General features: G+C 32.1%; 1 protein-coding gene across 1 annotated transcript; it reads left to right on the forward strand.

Annotated features, from left to right (window-relative positions):
* Positions 1 to 3,637: 3,637 nt before the first annotated feature.
* On the forward strand, positions 3,638 to 19,870 carry Smp_152940 (putative otopetrin; the record flags this gene model as incomplete). Its single annotated transcript, XM_018798682.1, has 8 exons — positions 3,638 to 3,640; positions 7,037 to 7,415; positions 10,114 to 10,220; positions 11,389 to 11,752; positions 12,933 to 13,099; positions 15,026 to 15,386; positions 17,187 to 17,752; positions 19,574 to 19,870. 8 exons carry the CDS (start codon positions 3,638 to 3,640, stop codon positions 19,868 to 19,870), a joined length of 2,244 nt encoding a protein of 747 aa, XP_018653600.1.
* Positions 19,871 to 23,256: the final 3,386 nt, after the last annotated feature.

A 23,256-nucleotide genomic window follows, 5' to 3' on the forward strand; every position in this document is an offset into this window, starting at 1 on the left:
CTAACTCTAACCAAGTAAAATTTTAACTAAACCAACAAATGCTAACTTTTTATGTCGCAACTTTTCAATACTCATATCATTTTTCATCGGATCTGTTTATGTTTAATTTTAATTATTAATAAAATTTTTTGCCAGATCTTCTGCAATGTCTTCACTTCTATTACTATTTGCACTATTCGAGGGTATGTGTGGTTTTGTTTTACCGATTTGCTCTGCTTTTCGTGTGTCCAGTATATCACAAAAAAGATATTACTATGAAGTAAGTTAATTTATAAACAATAGATTGATAGTATTTTTTCATTTATTGAATAAATTGAATTCATGTCATAATTTGTTTAAACTAAAAAGAAAATACTCAATTTTTCTTTCAAAGTTTGCTTACCTATTCACTAAATATTTCTCATCTGAAAATGTTTATTAGTAGTAATATAACTGCCCCCAAACGCCCTGTTACGGCCGAGTGAAGAGAGTCCGCTCTCCCTCTCCAAATACTCTCACATGGCCACGCGTATATAACCTCTACCAGGGAAGTCCTACCAACTGCCTTCTCGTGGCATTACTGTTGTTTATGAAATTTAGAGGACGAAAAGCGAATGTCTGGCACATTAACCGGGTTGGTGGACATGGAAAGTCCACCCAGGGGAGTTGGAAAACCCTGATTCCAAACCAATGGTGCACATGGGCTCCAGTATCCTGAAGGAACAAATGATGTATGAATCAGTCGTTGGTCACCGGCTACCACGGGACTGAATCTCCTCACGATGCTCCACTGCCTTGTGGATCAGATCTTTAGGTCAAAGGCTCGGGGTGTAGCCCCCTAAGAAAACCATCTGTTTTGGTCTGGGCACCCGGGTAGTATCCAAGCCCTCACACAAATCTCATTTGATTTGTGTGGCACATATATATCTGGATCCCCTTTGTACCAATATTTATGTGTTCAAATAAATAAATAAATAATGGGAATGAAGTATAGCATTTAGCAATGATGAGAAAGTGTATCATTTAACATTAATGATTTCAGAATAAATAGACGTGGAAATAATAATCATTAGAAATTTAATGATAAGAAATTTGTGATTAGTCATTTACAGTATCTTGTTTTCTCTTCTATACCATTTGAATATGTTAATAACGGGAACTTTCTAGATTCTATTCATAATAGGATGACCTTAGTTGAAGTGCCATTAAAAGTCTAGGAGCACAGAATAGCTGTTTGGTCCTATTACAGGATTTGTCAATGTCTTTTAACTACCCTATTAGAGATCATACTTTCATGTTTCATGATGGATGCTTTACCATTAGAACGACTGAATCGGAATCCAAAGATGAATTTCTTAACTCAATCAGTTTATGATTAAATTTAACTGGAATTTCTCATGAATGACGTTATTACAAACAAAAGAATAGGATAATAACATAATAGTTCAGGGTTATATAACTCTTTTCTTAATTACAAATTTATTCAAAATGAGTATTCACTCATTTCATATTACAAAGTTTTTAATGGTTACTGTTTTGGCAAGTTTATTTTTGAATCTCTCATCCAACAAATAATCAACACTTTTAAATTATTACGATTATTTCAGTAGTATACTTCATTATTATCACTAATTCATAAGTTACTTTGATTGGTGTTTAATAGTTTCTATATACGTATATGAATATCATTGGATATTACAGTGAAGCTTGATGAAAATCGAATTAAAAAAAAGCAATCCCTATCTGAAAAAAATCGTTTTCAACCCCCCCCCCAAAAAAAAAGATTTCAGAAAAACATAAAACAAAAAATCAGTGACAACTTCGACATTTCACTTACGTGTTCTAGATGTTTGGTTTAAAATAGGAATTATTATCGAACTGTCGATAGGATCACTTAAGTATTATCACCAAAATACTGTTTATGAAAAATGAACGACCTACAATAGAGGAATTATCAGAAGTGATACTATCTTCATTAAACTCATTACCTTTTAAGTATATGAAGAATTATGAAATTTGGTAAGCAGAGATGGATAGTGGCTAGCAGTGGAATCCAGGACGCGCATTTCGTCCTATTTAGAACTCGTCAGCTGGATGTACCTGCATCTCAGAGTTGATGTTCACTCTGGGACTCGAACCCAGTACCATCGCTTCAAACGCCATCGCGTTGTCAACTCGGCCACCGAGTCCTGATAGCCACTTGCTTGTGCGATGGGGTGAAGTTTGAATTCACTTAGTATTGTTTTTTGAATCTTCCCATCGATTTGTTAGTACTGCAACTGGTCAGTCTCTAATTGGCATATGTGCATACTGTGCATATTGCCTCGATATACCTTAATTCACAAGCATGGTAAGCAGAGGCAATACGCACAGTATGCACATATGCCAATTAGAGACTGACCAGTTGCAGTCCTAACAAATCGATGGGAAGATTCAAACAAACAATACTAAGTGAATTTAATTATGAACTTTGTTCATACTATATGGCATCCTTAACCTAATGGAAAATTCTTTCCATGGTACGATCACATTCGATATGATTATGTTTGCATTTGTTTCACTTGTGCTTTAGTGTCAAAGAAACTATATTATTAGTTCTAAAGGACAGATTGCACAAGGATTGATCAATATTCGGATGTATTAACTTACTACATAGGAAATGTAAATTGTTTTTTTATTGTCACTATTCAATCCTAGTACAAATTTACGATTCCCAGTTACATTTCGTTTTTAAGTGAAGTGGTGATTCTAAGAAAATTATTCTTATCTAGAGGTATTATTAAATCTTTAGTTCAGGAAAAAAACAAATTTGTCCTAGCAACCATTGTGATGTATGGGCGAGAAGGATAATGATTGGTTGTTTTGCTGAGTCAGACATGTAGATAGCGTGACAGGTGTTACATGAGTTATATATTCCCATATTATTGATTGATTGTTCTTGTTGTTGGATTGTGTCAGATTTTGATGTGGAAATATATTGATGTTCTAGTCAGGTTAATCTCGTGTTCTTCACCTGAGTTGTGTTGAAGTCCTGTAGAATAGACACTGGGTAGGAATCTAGTGTAGATATTCGCCTAAGGTAAATTAACGTCCCACATACGTGTAAAAAGTGAAAGGACTGTTATAACAAGAAACACTAGCGTTATAACAAGTATCCTGCCGTTTATAACGCATTGTAAAGCAAATAAATAATATATTTGTAATATCCCACTGAGTAGAAAAATTAGATTTTCTGACGTTTCGTGACTCAGTGTAAGCCACTTCTTCAGAGAATAAATAACCAAATTAACATTAATCCAAGTTTAAATAGTACAACGGAAAACTCGAATAATAGGCGATCAATCAAAAACAAGTCTGAATACCCAATGCTCAATTTATTCAAAATTATCAAATCAAAACATGATACCTGCATTGTAAAGCAGTTTTGTTGTCAAGTATTTTAACTATCAATATTAAAGATTTTCATAGTTGAAATCATGAATCAATTGAAGCTAGACCACCATGGAAAACCTGTAAGCACTGGATGGCCGTTTCGTCCTATTATGGGACTCCTCAGCAATGCTCTACAATTGACCCATGATTTCAACTATGAAAATACTAAAATTTTCACAAAACCCCTTCTGATTAACATCAAATATATATTAGATCAGCAGTGATAATGGTTTGTTTTTAAAACATCCTTCTATGTGCATTGAATATTGTCACTTGTAAAAATTATTAAAATTAACACATTTTTAATTTACGTCACATATCTCTGTTTATATAAATATCATATGAATCTGAATGACTTCAATTTCATTTTTATAAACATAGAAAACAAATTGTCTGTAATAGATATACACAATTACATTGATCTTACTGATTAAATGACATATCAATATTGATGAAACTAATATGAGGAGACCTGAAATTATGTTTATGTTAATGAATTTTATTATTTTAATAGATTTAATATATAATTGAATTGAGAGGAACTAACTGGTAACTAATCAGTAAATTGATAGGTTAATTGAAATCAAATACAGAATAATAAATAAATAACTGTAGATCAGCTAAAGTTCATACTTCGTCGCATTCCATTTTTAATCGTTGAATTTATGAGTCGATTTAAGCTAAACCACCATGGAATACCTAGAAGCATTGGACGGTCGTTTCGTTCTAGTATGAGATTTCTCAGTGGTGCGCATTCGTGATCCCGCACGCAAGACTTAAATACATGACCTTCGGTCTTGCACTCGAACGCTTAAGCTCTAGACCGCTGATTCGGGATCCAACTGTGTTAATGTCTAACCAGATTATATCGACTCGTGAATTCAACTGTTCAAAGTATTACAATCCACATAAATTCCCATACTGATAATAATCCTGTGCTCACTAATGTCTGGCTTGAAGATGGATGTCTTAGAGTTCTAGTTAGAAGTCGTGACCAGTTCAGTTCAATCCGTGTCGGGTGTGAGGCAGTTATCCATCTAAGACAATGGATGAAAGGCTACAGAAGATTACGAATCGATTGAAGTTAGTCATTAAAACCGTTGGAACTCGAGTCAGTGGTTCGGTGCTTAAGGGTTAGCGTGAGAGATCGAAGGTCTTGGGTTCGAATCACATATGCGAGATCATGAATGAGCATTGCTGAGGAATCCTATACTGGAACGAAACAGTTGTCCAATACTTCTAGATTTTCAATGGTGGTCTAGATTCATGAATTCAACTGTTAAATATATCACAATCAACACAAATCCCCTTACTGACATTTTCGAGTAGTTTAAAATAACTAGAGGTAAATTTAGAAACTTCTTTTGGTTTTTTAATGATCGAAGCACCGGTTATTACTTATTCAATCCCATCCTAACTCTCTTAAATTCGAATTTAACACTAAGTATTCGTAAAGGCAAACCGGTTACCAATGTCGAGGTGTGAAATCAATTTATTTATTTATAACCAAATAATAGTGCTGAAGTTATTGTAATCACAGATTTCCGACGAATTCTCTGCAAAAACTAATATTCATAAAGGTGCGTTAGATTATATTTTAAAGTCTGTTTTATTCATATGAGCTGGAGACTGACGTAGATTACTTGTACTCTACAATTACATACATTTTGAAATAAATTTTATTTAAGTTTATTTTGTATAACTGAGTCACCATAATCAGAAAAATTATTTTGTCAGGGGATAGTCGTTCATTCAAATAATATAGCATAGGTTTTCGTGAATAATAGTTATCCTCTACAGTTTTGTATTACTATAAGCGATCAATCGTATATCCATTTCTTTTTATATAACAAAATTTTAAAGCTTGAAAAAACAAATGTGTTAAAACTGCGAACTAAATCTGAAAACAGAAAAAGATATGCGTAGTGAATGATAAGCAGGTAAAGCATTGGTGCTAGATAGATTTAATTTCAACCTCTAAAAACACGATAACTATTTATAACCAAATACAATCATTCAGATGCAGATTCTACTGGGATTCTATGAGTTGTCAACAAATAACCTACATAAATGATATAGTTGGAATTCAAATAGATTTTACAACACAATGACGAATAAAAATCTTACTAAATTAATAGATAATCTCATGTTGGATCAGTTCTTAACATCACTCACTTTTTAACTGGAATATATTTTCTACAAGGCTGTTTTTAAAGATCAGTTGTATTTCTTCGTAACATTTTAACTGTCTTTAATTATTTGTGTGGTCGCGACTTAATTGTCAGTCACCTTTTTATTTTGTCGACTGAATCTTTCATTAATTTTCCAAACATCAAAGTCTCCAAACTTTAGTTAGTGGCATCGGATTTGGGCTCCCGTTTTTGATAGGATTTATATATCTATATGTGCTATCCCATTTGAACTTCATATGTGACGGCGATTGTCCTATTTATGAAGTTGATGCTCCATTCATCATGAACTCCTCAGTAACCTCTGAACGATTTCTTCTGTTCTTCATCCCATTTATACTTTTTAGGCTGCTCTTTTCAGTGTGTTGATCAAACGTTTGACCTGATTATTCGATAATAGACGTAAAAGGATTTAAGCTTTTTTAAGAAAATTGTTAGCTAATTTGTTAATTACGTGATGTACTTCTAATCTTAAAGTACCGTCTTTGAGGTTACAGTCACTAGATATTCTGAAATATTAATTATAAATTACATAATTGACTTTAAGAACTTACTACACAGATGATTACAGGTTTCTTGCAGGAACGCAATTAGTTGACCTGTTTGGAGACGATAATAATAAACGACGGAGGCGTTGTATCGTAATTCGACAAAGTTTATAATTTTCACCTTTGGATTCTTGATTTTCTACTGAGAAAAATCTTATTAGTAGTGAAATGTGGAAGTATTGAATATTGTTAAAGAGATTGACACTAGAAACAAAGAGCTGTTCAGTATATCATAGTTTTCAGTGATCATTAATTTGTGATTAAAAACAAATAGATAAACTTAAATATTAGTCTTTCTGATTGATAGTTATCGATAAACGGGATAATAAGGTAGTAGATTTTGATCCAAGATATTAAAGACAACACAGTCCATTCCTTCTATTGACTTAAAATGAATTTAGCTAATAATGATAATCTCATCAATTTTGTAACAAAACAATTGTGTTTATAATAATGATGAAATATCAAGGAAATAAGAGGAGAAACTTTTATAAGTACTTGTTTACTTAAGATAATATCTTAAACTTTGGAACATTCAATGTTATGAAAGTATATTACGAAACTATTACTTACTTACTTACGCCTGTTACTCCCAATGAAGCATAGACCGCCGGCCACTATTCTCTAACCCACTCTGTCCTGGGCATTACAATACCATAATAATCGCTAATCTTTGAATTTTAATCAATATTCTATCCAAATACAATTGAATGAATCTTAAACAAACTATGAGATATAGTAGCTAACTGTGTATTATCAAAATGGGAAAATTTTAATTTTTAGCTATTACCGTTTAAAACAATCTTCCTAAATGTTGCTCTTTTTTTGTTTTGTTTTCTTCAACTACTTATCAACTACTGATTATCTACATGATTGAATAAAACAAAGAATTTTTTAATATTTCAATATTGTTTATCCATTTTGGCATTGGCTTATCTACAATCATTAATATTCTATTATGATCGTAAAGAGAATTTACGTCATAAACAAGAAATTCTTTTTATGAATCAAATGAATGAAGCCAGGCGAAGATGGCAAGATCATCAGAGTTCACCGGAAGAAACAGACAATAATCTTATGAATAATCATGATGATATTGATAATAATAATAATATAAATAATTATGGAGATAATCAATGGAATTTACAATTACAAAAACGTGAAGATAAATTACGTTTGGTCACATTTATTCATGATGCACATGAATTATCTACTGATGTTTATAGTGATTCAACATCAGTCCATGTGGATTCCACAGATATGAAGTGTAAGTCAATTTCTAATTATTATGTAAATGAAAATTTACTTTATTAACAACCTTCAAAGACTTTTGAAACAATCTTGGGGGTGTAGACTCAAATAGATGATAAAAATGAATAATTTATCCTGTAAAAACATGCGAAATGGTTAAGATTAACTGTTGGTGGCAGATGTCAGGAGTGATCGTTGAGAGTACAGAAGAACAAAATTCTACTGTCATATAGATGAATAAATATACAATTAAGTCATTGATTTTAAATACCTTTAAACCTTTAGATTGCGTTCGGAAAGTTAAGAATAATGGTCCATTTAATTTAATTGTCTCGTCTAAGCATTACGGTATCTAAATGATGGTAGGTTTTACTTAGCTTTAAATAACATGCGGGTTATTAGCCCTCCTCTTTGAAATTTCGCGCAAAAATCGTATGGTCGCTATCTTAAATCTAGATGGCTCGTCAGTAAACCATACTTTTACCATTATCAATGTTTGCATACAAGTTTACCTGAATATGATAAGATCTTATTGTTGCAGTGGCTATTCTGTGTATAGTGGGGGACATAATGTTTAGAAGCTGGATATTAAATATATCCATGCCTAATTTTGGCTCTTCGACAGATGTCGGCCAGCGATTATATTATTGATTGTTAGTTTTTGTACACCCACATATGTCATTACAGGATTTCGTAACTAAATAGAAATGGCTTGGATAAATTATAGAACATCGAAGCCTTTATTTGATACTGGGTTTAATTGTGGGCCTACAATTAAACACATAGCAGTTAGGGCGGAAAACACAGAGGTTACCTAAAATGTGGTACGATTAATGTAAAAGCAATCTGAAGTTTGTGATTATAACACTCAAATGACTCGTTTCTTTTTGAAAAATTCGACAAACAAAAATCTAGTCTTGAAGAATAAATAAGGATTGGCCAACGACCAGTTAAAACAGTGGAATTAAAGTGAACACTAAATCTAATTCGAGTTAAGTTTATACTAAACTCACAAGGTATCAATTGATTGGATACCATAGTTATTAAGACACAATAATTAGTGCTTGGAACAACTGGTCGTAACTGAAGCCCCAATTAAGATTATAAATATCAAACGCGTTGTTAATTTTGCAAGAAGATAAATAGACAAAATTAAAGTCGTCGAGAGAGTTAACATCATACGTTGATATTTATACAAGATAAATAAAGTCAATTGCTGTATTGGGGAAACAATGAGTTAACAGAAAACTTTATGTGAATCAAACAAACTCTGTTGAGGGCTCAGGTTAATACAGATATTAGCGTTAATGTAATTACATTTATGGCCTATGATCATCTCTTTGCTGAGCTTCGGGTCATAATTTACATACTCATAGGATACCATACCAGATTTCGGAATCATGACTACAGAACGCATGTGACTCTGACAAATTAGGTGATCCTGATCCTTGAAGGGAAAAATTAATGAAATTTTAAAAATAAAGTTTTATTTCAGTTTTACCTTACACCTATGCAAGTCAATGTTTATAGGTGTGGTTGCTAATGTCATTCAAATTAAAAGAAATCAAAATACTTTGGCTTTTGACACCTGATGTATTAGAGTGTCACAAAAACTACAAAGCCTAAATACAGGGATCATAATCAATTATTCTTTAACATGTTATGTAATTGTTAACTCTGTTACAAACTTTAAAAATGTTCACAAGTTCCTTTATTTAGAAACGCCATCGATCTTAACAATTAGTCAATATTTCTTATTTTACTGAGTAAATAGTAAATAACGTGGTCATATTAAATAATTATTGAATTAACTTACAATAACATATTGATAATAATATATATGAAAACTAGTGAAAACCCTTCTTCATCCATTCAAGAATTTGTCATTAAATCAATAACTTGAAGATATCATCTTTGTACTAGTTTACTCGCCAATGATTTAGTAATTACTTAGTCAATTAGACGCCTTAGATTAGTGTTTTCTAGAGCTTAATGGAAGAGTTTCATTGGTTATTCTGTAGACTTTTATCAGCTATATACATTAAACAGGAAATATTATGATAATAGCCATCGAATTAGAACTATAGAATCAGAATACTCTTATTGATGTGTTGAAACCTGTTCAGTAAGTTTATTTGGTTGCCGATGTAACAGACAAAAGAATATTTTGATATTATCACTCATCAACTTATCACTGGCGAAACGTAATCCGATTACTTAGTAGATTAACAGAATATTTAGTAAACTTTAAAGTCCAGTATTTCAGCTGAACTAGCCATGTAAGAAAATGATTGTTCAAAGACTATCTATTACCCTAAAAAGTTGACTGCTTTTACACCGTATGCTTGTCCAGAGATGGATGGTGGCTAGCATTGAAATCAAGGACGCGCGTTTCATCCTATTTGGGACTCGTCAGCTGTATGTACCCGCATCTTAAACTTGACGTTCATTCCTGGACTCGAACCCAGTACCGTTCGCTTCAAACGCCATTGCGCCATCCACTTAGCTACTTAGTCCCACTAGCCACCATCTATCTTTGATTATAATGCTTGTAAATTAAGGCAATACGCACACTATGCACATATGCCAAAAAGTGACTGATCAATTGCAGTCCTAAACACCAATGGAAAGATTCAAGTAAATAATACCAAGTGAAGTATCCTTGTCTAGTTGATATTAAACCACTTAGTTGTTTCATTAATTTTATTATTCAGATTTGGAAGATCGAACACGTTTGATTAATCAACATGACGATAATATTAGCTCAAATGAAGAGGAAGGAAATCCATCTGGAGAAAACGATAAATTATCAAACAATAAGGTAAAATGTTGTAAGATGGGAAGATAAAATAAGCAAAATAAATGAATAAAGTTTTGTATGAGTTAATTGTTGTATGAAATTGTTATCTTATGTTTTACAGGTTAATCAAAAATCAGAAATACTCTGTTTAATGAAGTGTATTTTAGCGTCCACCCGATCAAAACCTTTTATTTAGTTTCTTGCACGATTATCCAATTTAAAAAAAGCAATCATTTCCGTTCACTGACCGAAGGGAGTTGATAGGAAGACAGTTGATATTTATCAGTAACATTGTATATGTGAAATCTTAATAGAACAGATACTGGAAATAGGATTGGACTAAGGAGTTATAATCGAAAAACAGATTGGTTTAGGATTTATTGTCAACAACTATCTTCTACTATTTATCAGCGTACACATGTGGTGTTTGCTACTCATTTCGACAGATATAAGTAATATGTAACACCAACCGAAAATGGAATGCCTGGCAGTAGAAGGTCGAGAAGATCAAAGAGAAGAGAACGGGAACAGAAAGTGATTCGTACGGAAATGAAGGAACAACAACTTCTGAGACAATTGATGAACATTTTGCAAATGAAGTATTTAACGTATGGTATTCGCATTTTAGCGAATTCCTCTGTAATTTTATATTCGGACACATTTGGTTGTCTCCACCCCTGTTTCTATTTATTATACCAGTTAAAGGTATGTAATTAATTTAATATTGTCTCTTTTAGTCTCTCACATGCATTCACTATATTTTACTTTACCATTTTTTTAGTCAAATCAAAATGAACAAAAATCTTCGACTTTGAATGTTACATTTGCTAACCCTGTCACACCTCTGACTAAACAGAATGACAATGTTGATAACAATGGGAATATTCATAATATTATTAATGATATTAAAAGCCATAATAATATTGAAAGTGAAGAAGGGGAAGGGAGGAAGATTATTATTGATCCTAGTAATCATAATAATAATGAAATTAAAACAAATAATAGTAATCGACGGAATAAAATGAAACTACAACTTAGTGGAATAAACATTTGCAATGGTAATAATCATTCCAGCAACCACGATCGCAATCATACCATTGATGATCACAATAATCATAGTAATACTAATAATAATGATAATAATAATAATAGTAACAACAGTAACAATACTGATAAGAATGATTTACAGATTATGAAAGCAGATGATGTTTACTTTACGTTCAACAACGTTAAACCATGCAACAGTTTCAATCATCATGTCTCTAGAATAAAGGATAGTAGTGATGTTATTCAAAACGGATATAACTCGACAAGGAGGCCAAATAACAAAAATAAATGTTTGGCAATAAAAGCAAAAAATGTGAACACATCTAAAACAAAGAAAAAGCGAATGACATCATGTTGCGGTGAACGATCAGGCAGTCCAACACAATCTGGGTCATTTTATCCGCTGGCAATTCTTTTTGGCGATAAACCAAGAGTATCTAGACGTGAATGCTATTTTTCACGAGATACTGAAGGCGTTAATTTGTATTTGCGTTTAGGAGCTGTGGGTAAGTAATTATATGAATAATAATTACGAAAACGTGCACAGTTGATTATCATTTATTGCCCATGAAACTTTTCAATTTATTTGTTAGAACTATTTTGAATAATATCATCTTCAGTTAGGTTTAAATGTACTGTAGTTTTCTGTAGTGTAAGGCGGTTGATGATAGTCAGAAGGAAACCCCGTGTGTAGGTTTCGTGCTAATTGTCACTCGTCTTCGAAATGTACTGATAATCATACAGGAAATGATGACCCATTGTGCATTCAAACTCGAGTCTTTCAGCTTCGAAGTTTGACATGTTATTAATAAGCTATTCAGGCTCTTACTGACCTCCTGTGGGTTTGAGATATTTACACTGACTGATCTCTTAGTACTGAACAATTTTTCAGTGCTGAACAAACCATAGCTTTGATCAAAACGTAGTGTAGGTTATTCCGAGTCGCTTAGATTACTGACTATATTGTAACTTGAAAGATCTAATTCGTTCATCACTAAAGATTAAATAAACTTGACTCTGGCCACCACTTAATGACAAATAAATATAGGTATCCATCGCGTTACATAAAATCAGTCACAAGCCAAAACGTTTGACTGTGACACTTTAATTTGGGTATAAATCCGATTGTGAAGCGTTGATTCACGTCACTGACTAGTAACAACTAGTACAAAACTAAAACTGAAAGGTTACACTGAAGTAACTGTAAGTATTTGATGTCAAAGAATAGTACAAACAGTGTCAAGTCATTTAGATTAATAGCCATATTACAAACTGGTCAACACTAAGAACTAGACAAATATGATATTCATTACTACACTGTGACTGATTAATGTAGTATAGTATATTTGTCGCTCCTGATATGCTTTGTTTTCATTAAAGAACCTATGATTGTTCTATCCATTTGTATCAGAGTTTGTAATATATGGAAAGTTGATAAATATGAGGCAGAAAAACAATATGTTATATCTAAAAATAAACTTACCGATTTAAAGGGAATCATGAGTGGAGAACGGTCACTAAAACGTATATTGCAGAGGTATCATGCTGATACGTACCAGTCATGATGAGAAATAAGTTGAGAGTTTCTTACAAATTACCTAAATTTTGTATCTATTGAAATAATATTGAATAAGTCACAAGTGATGTCTAATTTATTTTTTTTATTCCATAAATTTATCACTTAAGGTTTCGGTTTCGGAGTAATGATATTTGATGGCTTTAAAATAGCGGAACCATGGGAAGAAGTAGCTAATTCTGTGGTTTCTTGTCATGGGCATTTATGGATTCCGTTACACTTACTTCATTTTGTCTACGTGTTTTGGCAAACATACTTCTTGTTTAAACATCATCGGGTAAGAACTACACAAAAATCAGTCAACTGATAGACTAAATTATGATAACTTTGAATACAAATCGAGTTTAGATGGTAAAATTGAGTTAATACGGACATATTAATTTTTTGACTCAGATCATGAATCAATCAATGTTAGACCACCAATGAAAATCTGGAAGCATTGGGCGGCCATTTCGTCCTAGTATGGAACTAGTGAGCAGTGCGCATCCACAATCCCGCACGCTGGACTAAAACCCAGGACCTACGGTTTCATGCGTGAACGCTTAAGCTCTAGACCACTGAGCCAACATCCCATGGTGTTAATATATAACTTCAACCAATTCACGACATTGTGCGACCACCTTCCATTGTCTTCGGTGGGTAACTGCCTCAGTTGCTTTTAAAAAGTCTTTCATTTCATAATATTAGTGCTTCTGACTGAAGATTGACGAGACTTAAAAAAAGAATAATAATTGCTTGTATGTATCATGAGCAAGGTTTGATTTGATAATTTTCAATTAATTAGGCATTGGGTAAATTAGCATGACTCACATCTACGTCGTGCCTCCTGGATATTGGAACGTGGTCTTATGAACCAACGCGAGCGGCTGAATGGAGATCGGGCCAATACACAACTTTACTAAAAACTAGCTGATTACAAAAAGCTCAAAGATGATGTACAAAACTACGGAGCGTAAAAGATCAAATTGACGAAGAATCAATGCGAAAAACTTATTGATAAAATTGCAAGAATATGAACAAGCTTTAATGAATTATCTAAAAGACGACTTCAACTTATCACAGATAGTGCAATGCATCATGAAGACGGCAAAGGAGAACTCAAAGAACCTCAAACTAGCCAACAAACAAAGAATATGAAACAAATATTGATGAACAATTAAAAAAGGAAATAAAAGAGGAAAAACGATTGGGGAAAAAGTGGCTAGATGACCCCACAGAAGAAAACTGTAAAATATATTCCAAGATAAGGAAGGTAAAAGATGAATAAATAGATCAAAAAATGGGATAGCTTGAAACGCTTTCAACAACATTATAATCACAATGTGTTTAGGGAACTAAAAATTATTCTGGATACTGTCAGAAATAGAAGCTGTGAATGAGGAAGGATAAAATAAGTAACGAATGAAGGGACATTAAGAAATTATTGTCAGAAACTATTTGAAAAACTAAACTCTGATGTACAAAACAACAATAAAAAGGGTGAAAATAACACTCCCCTCAGATCGGGAGTTCAGAAACAAAGCCTAAAGGGAATAAAAAGTAGAGAAACTCCAGAAAATAACTACCGAAATGATAAAACGAAGAAGAAACATTTTAAAAGAGATACTTTTAAATAAAATGAATGAATTCTGAGAAAACCCGGGTGCCATACCACAGCTCCGGGTTGATGCTGATATCATAAGTCTTTATAAAAACAAAGGGAATGGACAGAACCTAAATAACTACCGAAGTAAATAACAAATATAATTTTTGTTATATCCAAATGAGTAGAAAAAATTGTATTTCTGAAGTTTCGTGACAATGTAAGCCACTTTCTTTGAACTATTTAAACTTGTGTTAATTTAATTTCAGTTATTTAATAGTTGAATTCATGAGCTGATTAAAGGTAGACCACCATGGGAAACCTGGAAGCATTGGACGGCCGTTTCGTCCTAGTATGGGACTCCTCAGCAGTGCGCATCTACTATTCTGCACTAAAGGGACGCGAACTCAGGAATATACGTATCACATTGGTCCATAAATAGTCCTCGAAAGTTACCGTTCATAATTCTCTTCGGGATATAACATTTTTCTGTCACAAAAATTCTTGTTAAAATTCATTTTTCATTCGACCACCCCATTTTTTGTTATCGTGGTGTTCATTCCAAATATTTTTTTTAAATTTCAAATTGTTTATTCTCTATCACTTTATTCCTTCATTTAGGTTGTATTCAATGTACAAAAATTTGTTTTGCGTTTCCTTTTATGTCATTTGGCTGTGGCTAATTTATGTCAATGGTTAAAAACAATTGTCGATGAAATCGGCAGTGAACCTGGACATGAAGAGGAATTAATACCCGATTCAGCTATAGTTTTTCCATCGGAATATTTTTTAGATGCAAAAACACCGCTAAATAGTACAACTTTGCATAAATATACAAATGGAACAATGTCACCAACTTTTAATCTGACTAATTTGGCAAATATGGTTTTATTAAATAGAAAAAAGCATAATGCTAATACAAAACCTCACGATGCAAATTATGATAATTCAACTGTTCATGCAGCTGAACAAGCAGTGTTAGGTATGTATTTTTACCTTGAATATACATAGTAATGTTTTTCGCACTGAAACTTAAACCTAGTGCCTATTACTTCATATACCAATGAGATAACCACTAAGCTAGTGAATCATAAAACAGGTATGATTCAATCCTGATTATAAATAACTTTATCAGCTGATTAAAAAAAGCTTACCCGTTAAATGATTCTATAATTGTCTAAACTTAGTAGCACAGTGGACATCGAGCTTACATTTAAAGTGATACGTACTTAAGCGATAACATTGGAGTACAGGAATTTCCGTTCAGTGTTTCCGAAATAAAAGGAAACAAGTATCTAGAATTCGATTGTAATCCAAAGTTTTGATAAGCGTTTGATCGAAGACATGTTCGCACGTTATGTATGTCAAAAGAGACTGAAAAAATCTTGCTTCGCATTTATACAAAGTGAAAAATAAAACTCTTGAGAATAAATTATGCATATCTCAACATTTTATATGAAAATCTTGAATGGAATTTCAAAACTCTTTCTTATCCAGCTGTAAATAGTTGTAACTTTGTGACCTTAGAGATTGGTCAGTTCAACCTGAACTAATCACTTGCAGTAATTGACTAAAAAATACTTGATATGTGTAACAGTTGATTCATATGTCATTGAAATCATACGCAGATCCATGCCAGACCATCATTGAAACCTGTAAGTACCGAATGGTTGTTTTATCCTAGTATGGGTCTCCTCAGGGGTGTATCTGCGATGCCGCACACTGGAACCAAATCCAGAACCTTCGGACTCTCGCGCGAATGCTTAACCTCTAGACCAGTGAACCGGGGTTTAACGGTGTTCGGAGTCTAACTTCAAATAATGCACGACCATTTTCTACGGTGGGTCAATGCCTCACACTTGACATGGTTTAGCTCCACTGGCAACGATCTTGTATGCGTACTACTGAGGAGTTTCATACTAGGACTAAAAGAACGTTCAGGGCTTTCTGGTTTTCAATGGTTGTCTAACTTAGATCAGTTCATGATTTCACTGAAATTCAACAATCTCCAAAATCCAATACTGGTAATTCTCATGCTGTCGGATTGTGAAAATAATCTTTGGAATAATTATATTATTCCCTGTCATAACATTCGGGGTCTGGTGAGGTTAGTCGTAGGCCCTTTCCATTTAAATATTATGATTTATGTCATTCATCTCGGAAATATACATAACTATAGAGATTGTTGTCTAGTTCCATCCCTTTAAACCTACTTTTGATGATAAAGTATATAAAAAATCATCTGGTGTGTCAAAGGTCTAGTCGGCGTTATAAAGAAATTAAAGCCCTCAGACAAAACACATCAGAATACAATCGATCAAAGTGACGTTATTTTTTATTAATGTCACTCAATGTATCAATCGGACAGACTGTATTATCATGGGGAATAGCGAACTTGTCGACAGTCACTCAGAAGACTGTTTTATACGAGATTTTAAGCAGGTTTTCCCAAACGGGTAAACTGGAGAATTTTAGTTGTGCTGTTACAATTAACCTAATACAAACTTCTCATTTTGAATGCTGCACAAATATCATTACAGTCAATACAGATGCAGTAGGTGAAAATGGGGAGTCAAATATGTAATGCTGAGCAAAAGTAGTTCACCAATACCGGAACACTTGATCTATGATACGGGAAAACTATTTGTTTGCATCTTACATATGGGTACTATTGAATAAAATATCTATGTCGTTCTGCGATATCCGTCTCATGTTTAATTATGTCTTCTCAACGTTTACACTTTTCCTTCACTATTTTCGTTTATATATTTTTTATATTCAGGTTGTGGAATAACAGTCAAATATTTGGCTCCATATTTGTTTCCATGTGCAATTGAATATAGCTTAATAGCTGGTGCAATATTTTATAAAATGTTTGAAAAAGTTGGACATGTACGCAAAGAATCGGAACGCTTAGAAAAATTACGTAAAGCTAATCCAAAAACTAGTCAATTCTCTGAATGTCATCGTTCACATAAAGGTTTATTTGTTGGCCTATTATTATTTATGGCAACATTAGTTGCAATGAGTCTATTTTTTATATTTATTGTGAAACGTGATCGACGGAATACAGCTATAACATTATATCAGGGAACTGAACTAGTTCTATTATCTGTTAGTACAGTGACATGTTTAATTAGTTTGTTTCGTTTACAAGCATTGAAATTAAGTGATCTGTCAGAAGAAGTAGCGTTTGATGATAATTTATTATTGATTGGTTTGGTTGGAATGTTATTCTATGATTTATTCCTATTAGTGCCCGCTTTAGAAGCCATACCAAATGGTGTAATTGCAGCAAAGTTATATGCGGCTAAGGCTATCATGGAAATGATTCAATCTATGCTACAAGTAAGCGTTTATTGATTTTATATTCCTCAAATAAATTGTATTGATGGTCATAATATTAATAAACGCTTTTTGTGTTTTTGGATATAACCTACAGCTTGACTCAGTTATACTTTAGGTTAGGTCAGGAAGAAGATAAACTATGTGACAATCTATGGATATTGAACACTCACATTAAAGGTTTATGTGTATTTATAGTTTATAAATAAGTGATGATTTAGTAAATGACAGAGTTACTTCACTAAAGCTCAACCAAATTGGCATTTAATTAACCGTACAATCTTGGTACATTATATAGTTTGGTAAACCAAACATTTATCTGCTAACTTATCTAAAAATGTGAACTACACATGTTGTACAACATCAGTGTCTGAATCCAACTATAAGAATCACATGAGCTAGAACAACTGTTATTCTATCGCCAAAGTTGGTTGTGAAATGTAAAAAAAACTGCATTAAGGTATACTCAGTATAATATTAGTATTTACTAACTGGCATTGAGGAAACAATTAAAATTATATTTTTCCTAAAATAAATTATGAATGATAGCTAAATTGAACATAATTTACTTCAGAATCAGCCAGTATTGATACACATATTTCAAGACGTTGACACTGATTATCATTTAGCTGATAAGTGACATTCTGGTAGGTACTCTCAAACAATGAATAACGAATCTATTCTTCAGTCATAGATTATAAGTGGTATTATAGAGATTGGAAAACCGGTGTAATATTTGCTCGTTTTGACGTACATTGTATTCAAAAGATGAACCGTGTTTGGGGATATGTCACTTTGTCGTTTGTGTAAATTATGCTGTCGAACAAGTCATTTTATAAGTGATGTACTAAACAACAAACACTCGGAGACTACAGATACTCAAACAGATTAGAATACTCATAAAAGTGTTATCACATATAACCGCTTCACTGATAAAAATTTTATACAGCTATTTTTAACGTTACAAACGATTCACAAAAAGTGATTCCTGTTCACGTTGCGTTTACAAGCTTGAAGTAACTGTTTTTAAACCCTGAAAAAATTCCAAGATCATATGAAGAAGCTGTAATGATAAGTTTTGAGCTAGAGATTCTTGCGGGTAGTAATTCTCAGTGAAACCTCTGTTGAGGTACCGCTGAAAAATGTACAGTTGTTTTTACTCAGTGTAAACCATCAATCCTTCATGGGGTCAGAGCGAGGATCTTCGGTTTTTGCGGTGAATACTTTATCATTAGACTAATAAGCTAGCAACTAGTACCACAAATAAATCATAGTACTCCTCATCATTACAAAACTTCTTGTCAAAGCATTAAATCAGTAAGCTTCCTTGATGAATTTGGATAATGCGGTTAGATTACATCTACGCGAACTATGTTAACATTATATGTTCAACATGCTGTTTGTTAAAATGTTTATACGACAAGATGGAACAAACAGATGACCAAGAAGCCACTACATTTGTATGTAGTTAACTGAAAACGAGAGTGATGAACTTCGAAATCAATTATGAGAGGAAAAAAGACGAATAAACAGCTCTTCCTCCTCAAATATCCTCATCAGTCTAAGATATGGTGGTTTGACCAGAAGCTATGTTTATAAATGGTTTATCTTGTCAACCGACAACCATAATTCCAGTGTATTCCAACATAAAAACGATATTTATTAAAATACTTTATTTCAAGATGAAGTTTCTTTGGGATAACTTTGGAATAAAGCCACATTTCCTAGCCTAACAATGACTACCGCGAGTCGTTGGTTTATAAAATACCGTTTTATCCTAATGAAACATTTTAATGAATTAACTTTTTTTTCATTCAACTTTAGGTATTTTTCATTTTGGAAGCATCAAGAAGATGCGCTGGAACATTGGAACATGTACAAAAAAAACCAGGACGTACAATGATTACATTTTTATTAGTATTAAATTTAGCCATGTGGTTTGTTAATACATTTGAAGTGAAACATGCTGATAATCATAGTATACATATAAATTATTATTCATCTATGGCATGGAAAATTATTACACATATTGCATTACCTTTAATTGTATTTTTTCGTTTTCATTCTACAGTTTGTTTATCTGATATTTGGGCAAATGCTTATCGTTTTAGAACAGAATAAATGTAATTGTTTAATGTCTCCTTCTTTTTCTAATAGTTATTTGAATTTTCTTCCATCAATCAGTTTTTTTCTTTTCAATGTGATACAATGTTGAGTAGAGCACTTACTTTTAAATTGATTAGGATATTACTGAACTTTTGTTGATAGGAAATGAGATGAAGTGTAGTCTTTTGTAAAAAAAAAATATTTTTTATGTTAAACAGATGTAATGATATCCGTGAAAATGATGTACCTTTTCTTTGCAATACCGTGTTCTCAATTATTTTCCTTATTATTCCATATACTTTGGGACATATCTATATATCTGAGTGTCACTGAAAGACACATCCACGATGATACTGTGTATATGAAATCTTTTATTATATATATATATATATGTGAAATATATTTTGTATATTTTTTATTGATATTATTTTCAGTTTATCTATTAGTTACTGAAACTAATTCACTTTAAAGTACTTCACATTCAAGGATATATAGCACATTTTTTTTGAATAGTTCAATCATTCAATCAATCTTTAATAATGATATGGATCATGAAAGACATATGGCAATCATGTAGAATTAAATTATTCAAAGGATCCCATTAGTTTTTTTTTAAATTTGTTATGAAGTCTTAAAAGTACAATTCAACACACTATATCATATTGATAAGTGTAAATGATTTAAAGATAATATTTCTGAAGTGAATTTGATTAGTAATATAAAAAGGAAAGCAAAAAATACCACTTTCATAATTAGAACAAAATACTCTTGTCAAAAATCTCTTGATTTTCAATCATAATTCAGTTGATAGTGTGGTGTGGACTACTTATATTCACATAAGTAGTATATAACGACGGTCGGGCATTAAATGTATATCAGTAGAAGATCGATAACGAAAGAACGGGAACAAAACGCAATTGGTATGAAAATGTATGACTAATAATAATCAGAGACTATAGACTGATATCTGCAGAAGGAATGATAAAGATTGAGATAATTGATTGGCAGTTTGCAAATTAACTATTTACTGTATAGTTATCAGATTTTAGTGAGATAGTGAGTAATTTTTGTGTCAAATAAATTCGATTGTTCCCATCTGTGTTTTGTTTACTACAATAGTAATCTATAATGTATAACTACACTTCGAAGTTATACAAGTTCTCCATCAAAAAAACTGTTTACTTTTATTTTCTTAAACATAATAACATTTGAATCATATTTTACAACTGAAAATGATGGCTCAATTGCTACAAATTAATTACATATTCATCTTGATGTTCTCTTTTAATTAAAACAAAACTAGAACTCAAATAAACAAATAATCATAAAAATACTTGATTGGAACAATAAAGGTAAAAATAAATAGTGAATGAGATAAAAAGCATAAAATTATTTCTATATTACTCTGTTTATCTAAAAATATGAGCAGGTAATAATGCTAGATAATTTATCACATTCATGGAACTATATAGATCCATAGTCGATGCATCAAATGAAATGCAAGCAACTACATTAATTAATCTGAATATGTTCAATGATCTAAATGCAATAAAATGACTGAATTAGTTGTGTGTGTTTTTTTTTCTTTTAAAATATTAGATTTATGAACAATGAAAAACATTTTCAGTTGTCAAGTATCATGACAAGAAAAAAACTGATAATCACTGTGAAAGATCAACAGTGTAATGCCTAAAGGAATAAAAAAACGAGTGTTTTATTTGGAATTGCTTTATTCTTCATATATATATGCATCATATTATCATTAAGCATAATCATTTTTGATTATACTTTGATGCAGTTTCATAACTTCCGGATGCTTGTGATTTGATTGGTGCATGAATATCATCAATATCTGTAATGGATTGAGGATTAGTTGAAATTGTTGAAGATTGGGAGTAGTTATGTGGGTCATGATGTAGTATATTATTCTGTCTATTTAATAAAGTTTCATTCATTGTTGTGGAATGTGAAAATTGTGTTTGAATGGTCGATTGTGTTATAGGTAAGGATCTAATTGGTTGTATTGTTGGCGGTAACAATGATTGTGGTTGAGGTGTTAATGTTTGGTGGGGAAGTGTTGGACCAAGCAGATTAGGATAATCATTTATTAATTGGTTTGTATCTGTAAAATTCCCAGTTAATCTACTTAAAGCTAAACGTTGATTAACACGATCGATAGCAGCTAAGTCTTCATCATCATCACTCGAACGGAAAAGCAATAATGAAGCGGCAGCTGCCGCTGCAGGCAAAGCCTGTGGATTTGAGAAATCGACTAAATCTTGCAGACGATAACTATTAATTCCAGCAGTACCAGTAGGTAACTGAGAAATTAATGTATTTTGATTCTGTTGCTGAATCATAGTTGGATTAAGTAAATTGCCATGAAAGAAAGGCATTACCTGTTGTGGATAGGTTAAATTTTGTCCAATGCCTTGATTCATTATCCTATGCCTCGGTCGAGACGAATGATGAGTCGATGGGTTGTTTGCATTAATTATATGAGTTTGTAGTGGAGCTAAAGCACAGTCTTTTTCATCATCTTCTTCCTCATCGATATCTGGGTCCAATTCTGGATCTGGATCAACGTCAACAGGATTAACTTTCTCATCTTTCTCATGTGAAATACCACCAGCAGTAGTGGAATTCTGACCAATCTGTGATTTATTAATTATATCATTCAAACAACATTCACTATTACGTTTATCTTTATGCATTGAGTTTGCTTTATTGGATGTGTAACATTGTGTTGATGGATGAAGTATATCTGAATGGATTAGATTATAAACTAATGATTGTGAATTAGTTGTAGCTCTGACTTTATTCATTTTATTGCGAGCAACATCAAATGCTTTATGTGATAATTCAGTTAATTTAGGTAACCATTCTTGATAGATCTTTTATTAGTAATGATAAAATAAAAGGAGAAAATTTTGTAACCGATTTCACAGATTTAAACGTAAACATTAATTCTCAGTGTATTTACATCTACTTTAAAAGTGGGTTTTATTTGCTAAATCACACTGAACAAATAACAAAAATATAATATCTGAATTTCATAAAAAGAATATCATAAGTCGTTACTACTCATACGTTATTAGTAGCTTAAGACGTAATTAAACTTCTATCTAAGCAATATGTCGGATAAAAACAGTATATGTTCTACTGAGATGTAGATGAAATTGTATACTTTATGGAACTCTCTATTCAGAATAATTTTCTATATAAGTATTATTTCATAAATGTAGTTTCCGTAACAGTAGAACTAAATGTTAACATAGTTATTCAGTTAGCTTATAGAATGGTAAATGAGTAGCTAGGGTTATTTAAAAAAATTCAACTACTTGCATGGAATCATTTATTTTAAAGACTCTAACTAGAAAGTGAATAAATATCTACCGTTA

The sequence above is a fragment of the Schistosoma mansoni genome, chromosome 7 (genome assembly GCF_000237925.1).
Source record: "Schistosoma mansoni strain Puerto Rico chromosome 7, complete genome".
Taxonomy (NCBI): domain Eukaryota; kingdom Metazoa; phylum Platyhelminthes; class Trematoda; order Strigeidida; family Schistosomatidae; genus Schistosoma; species Schistosoma mansoni.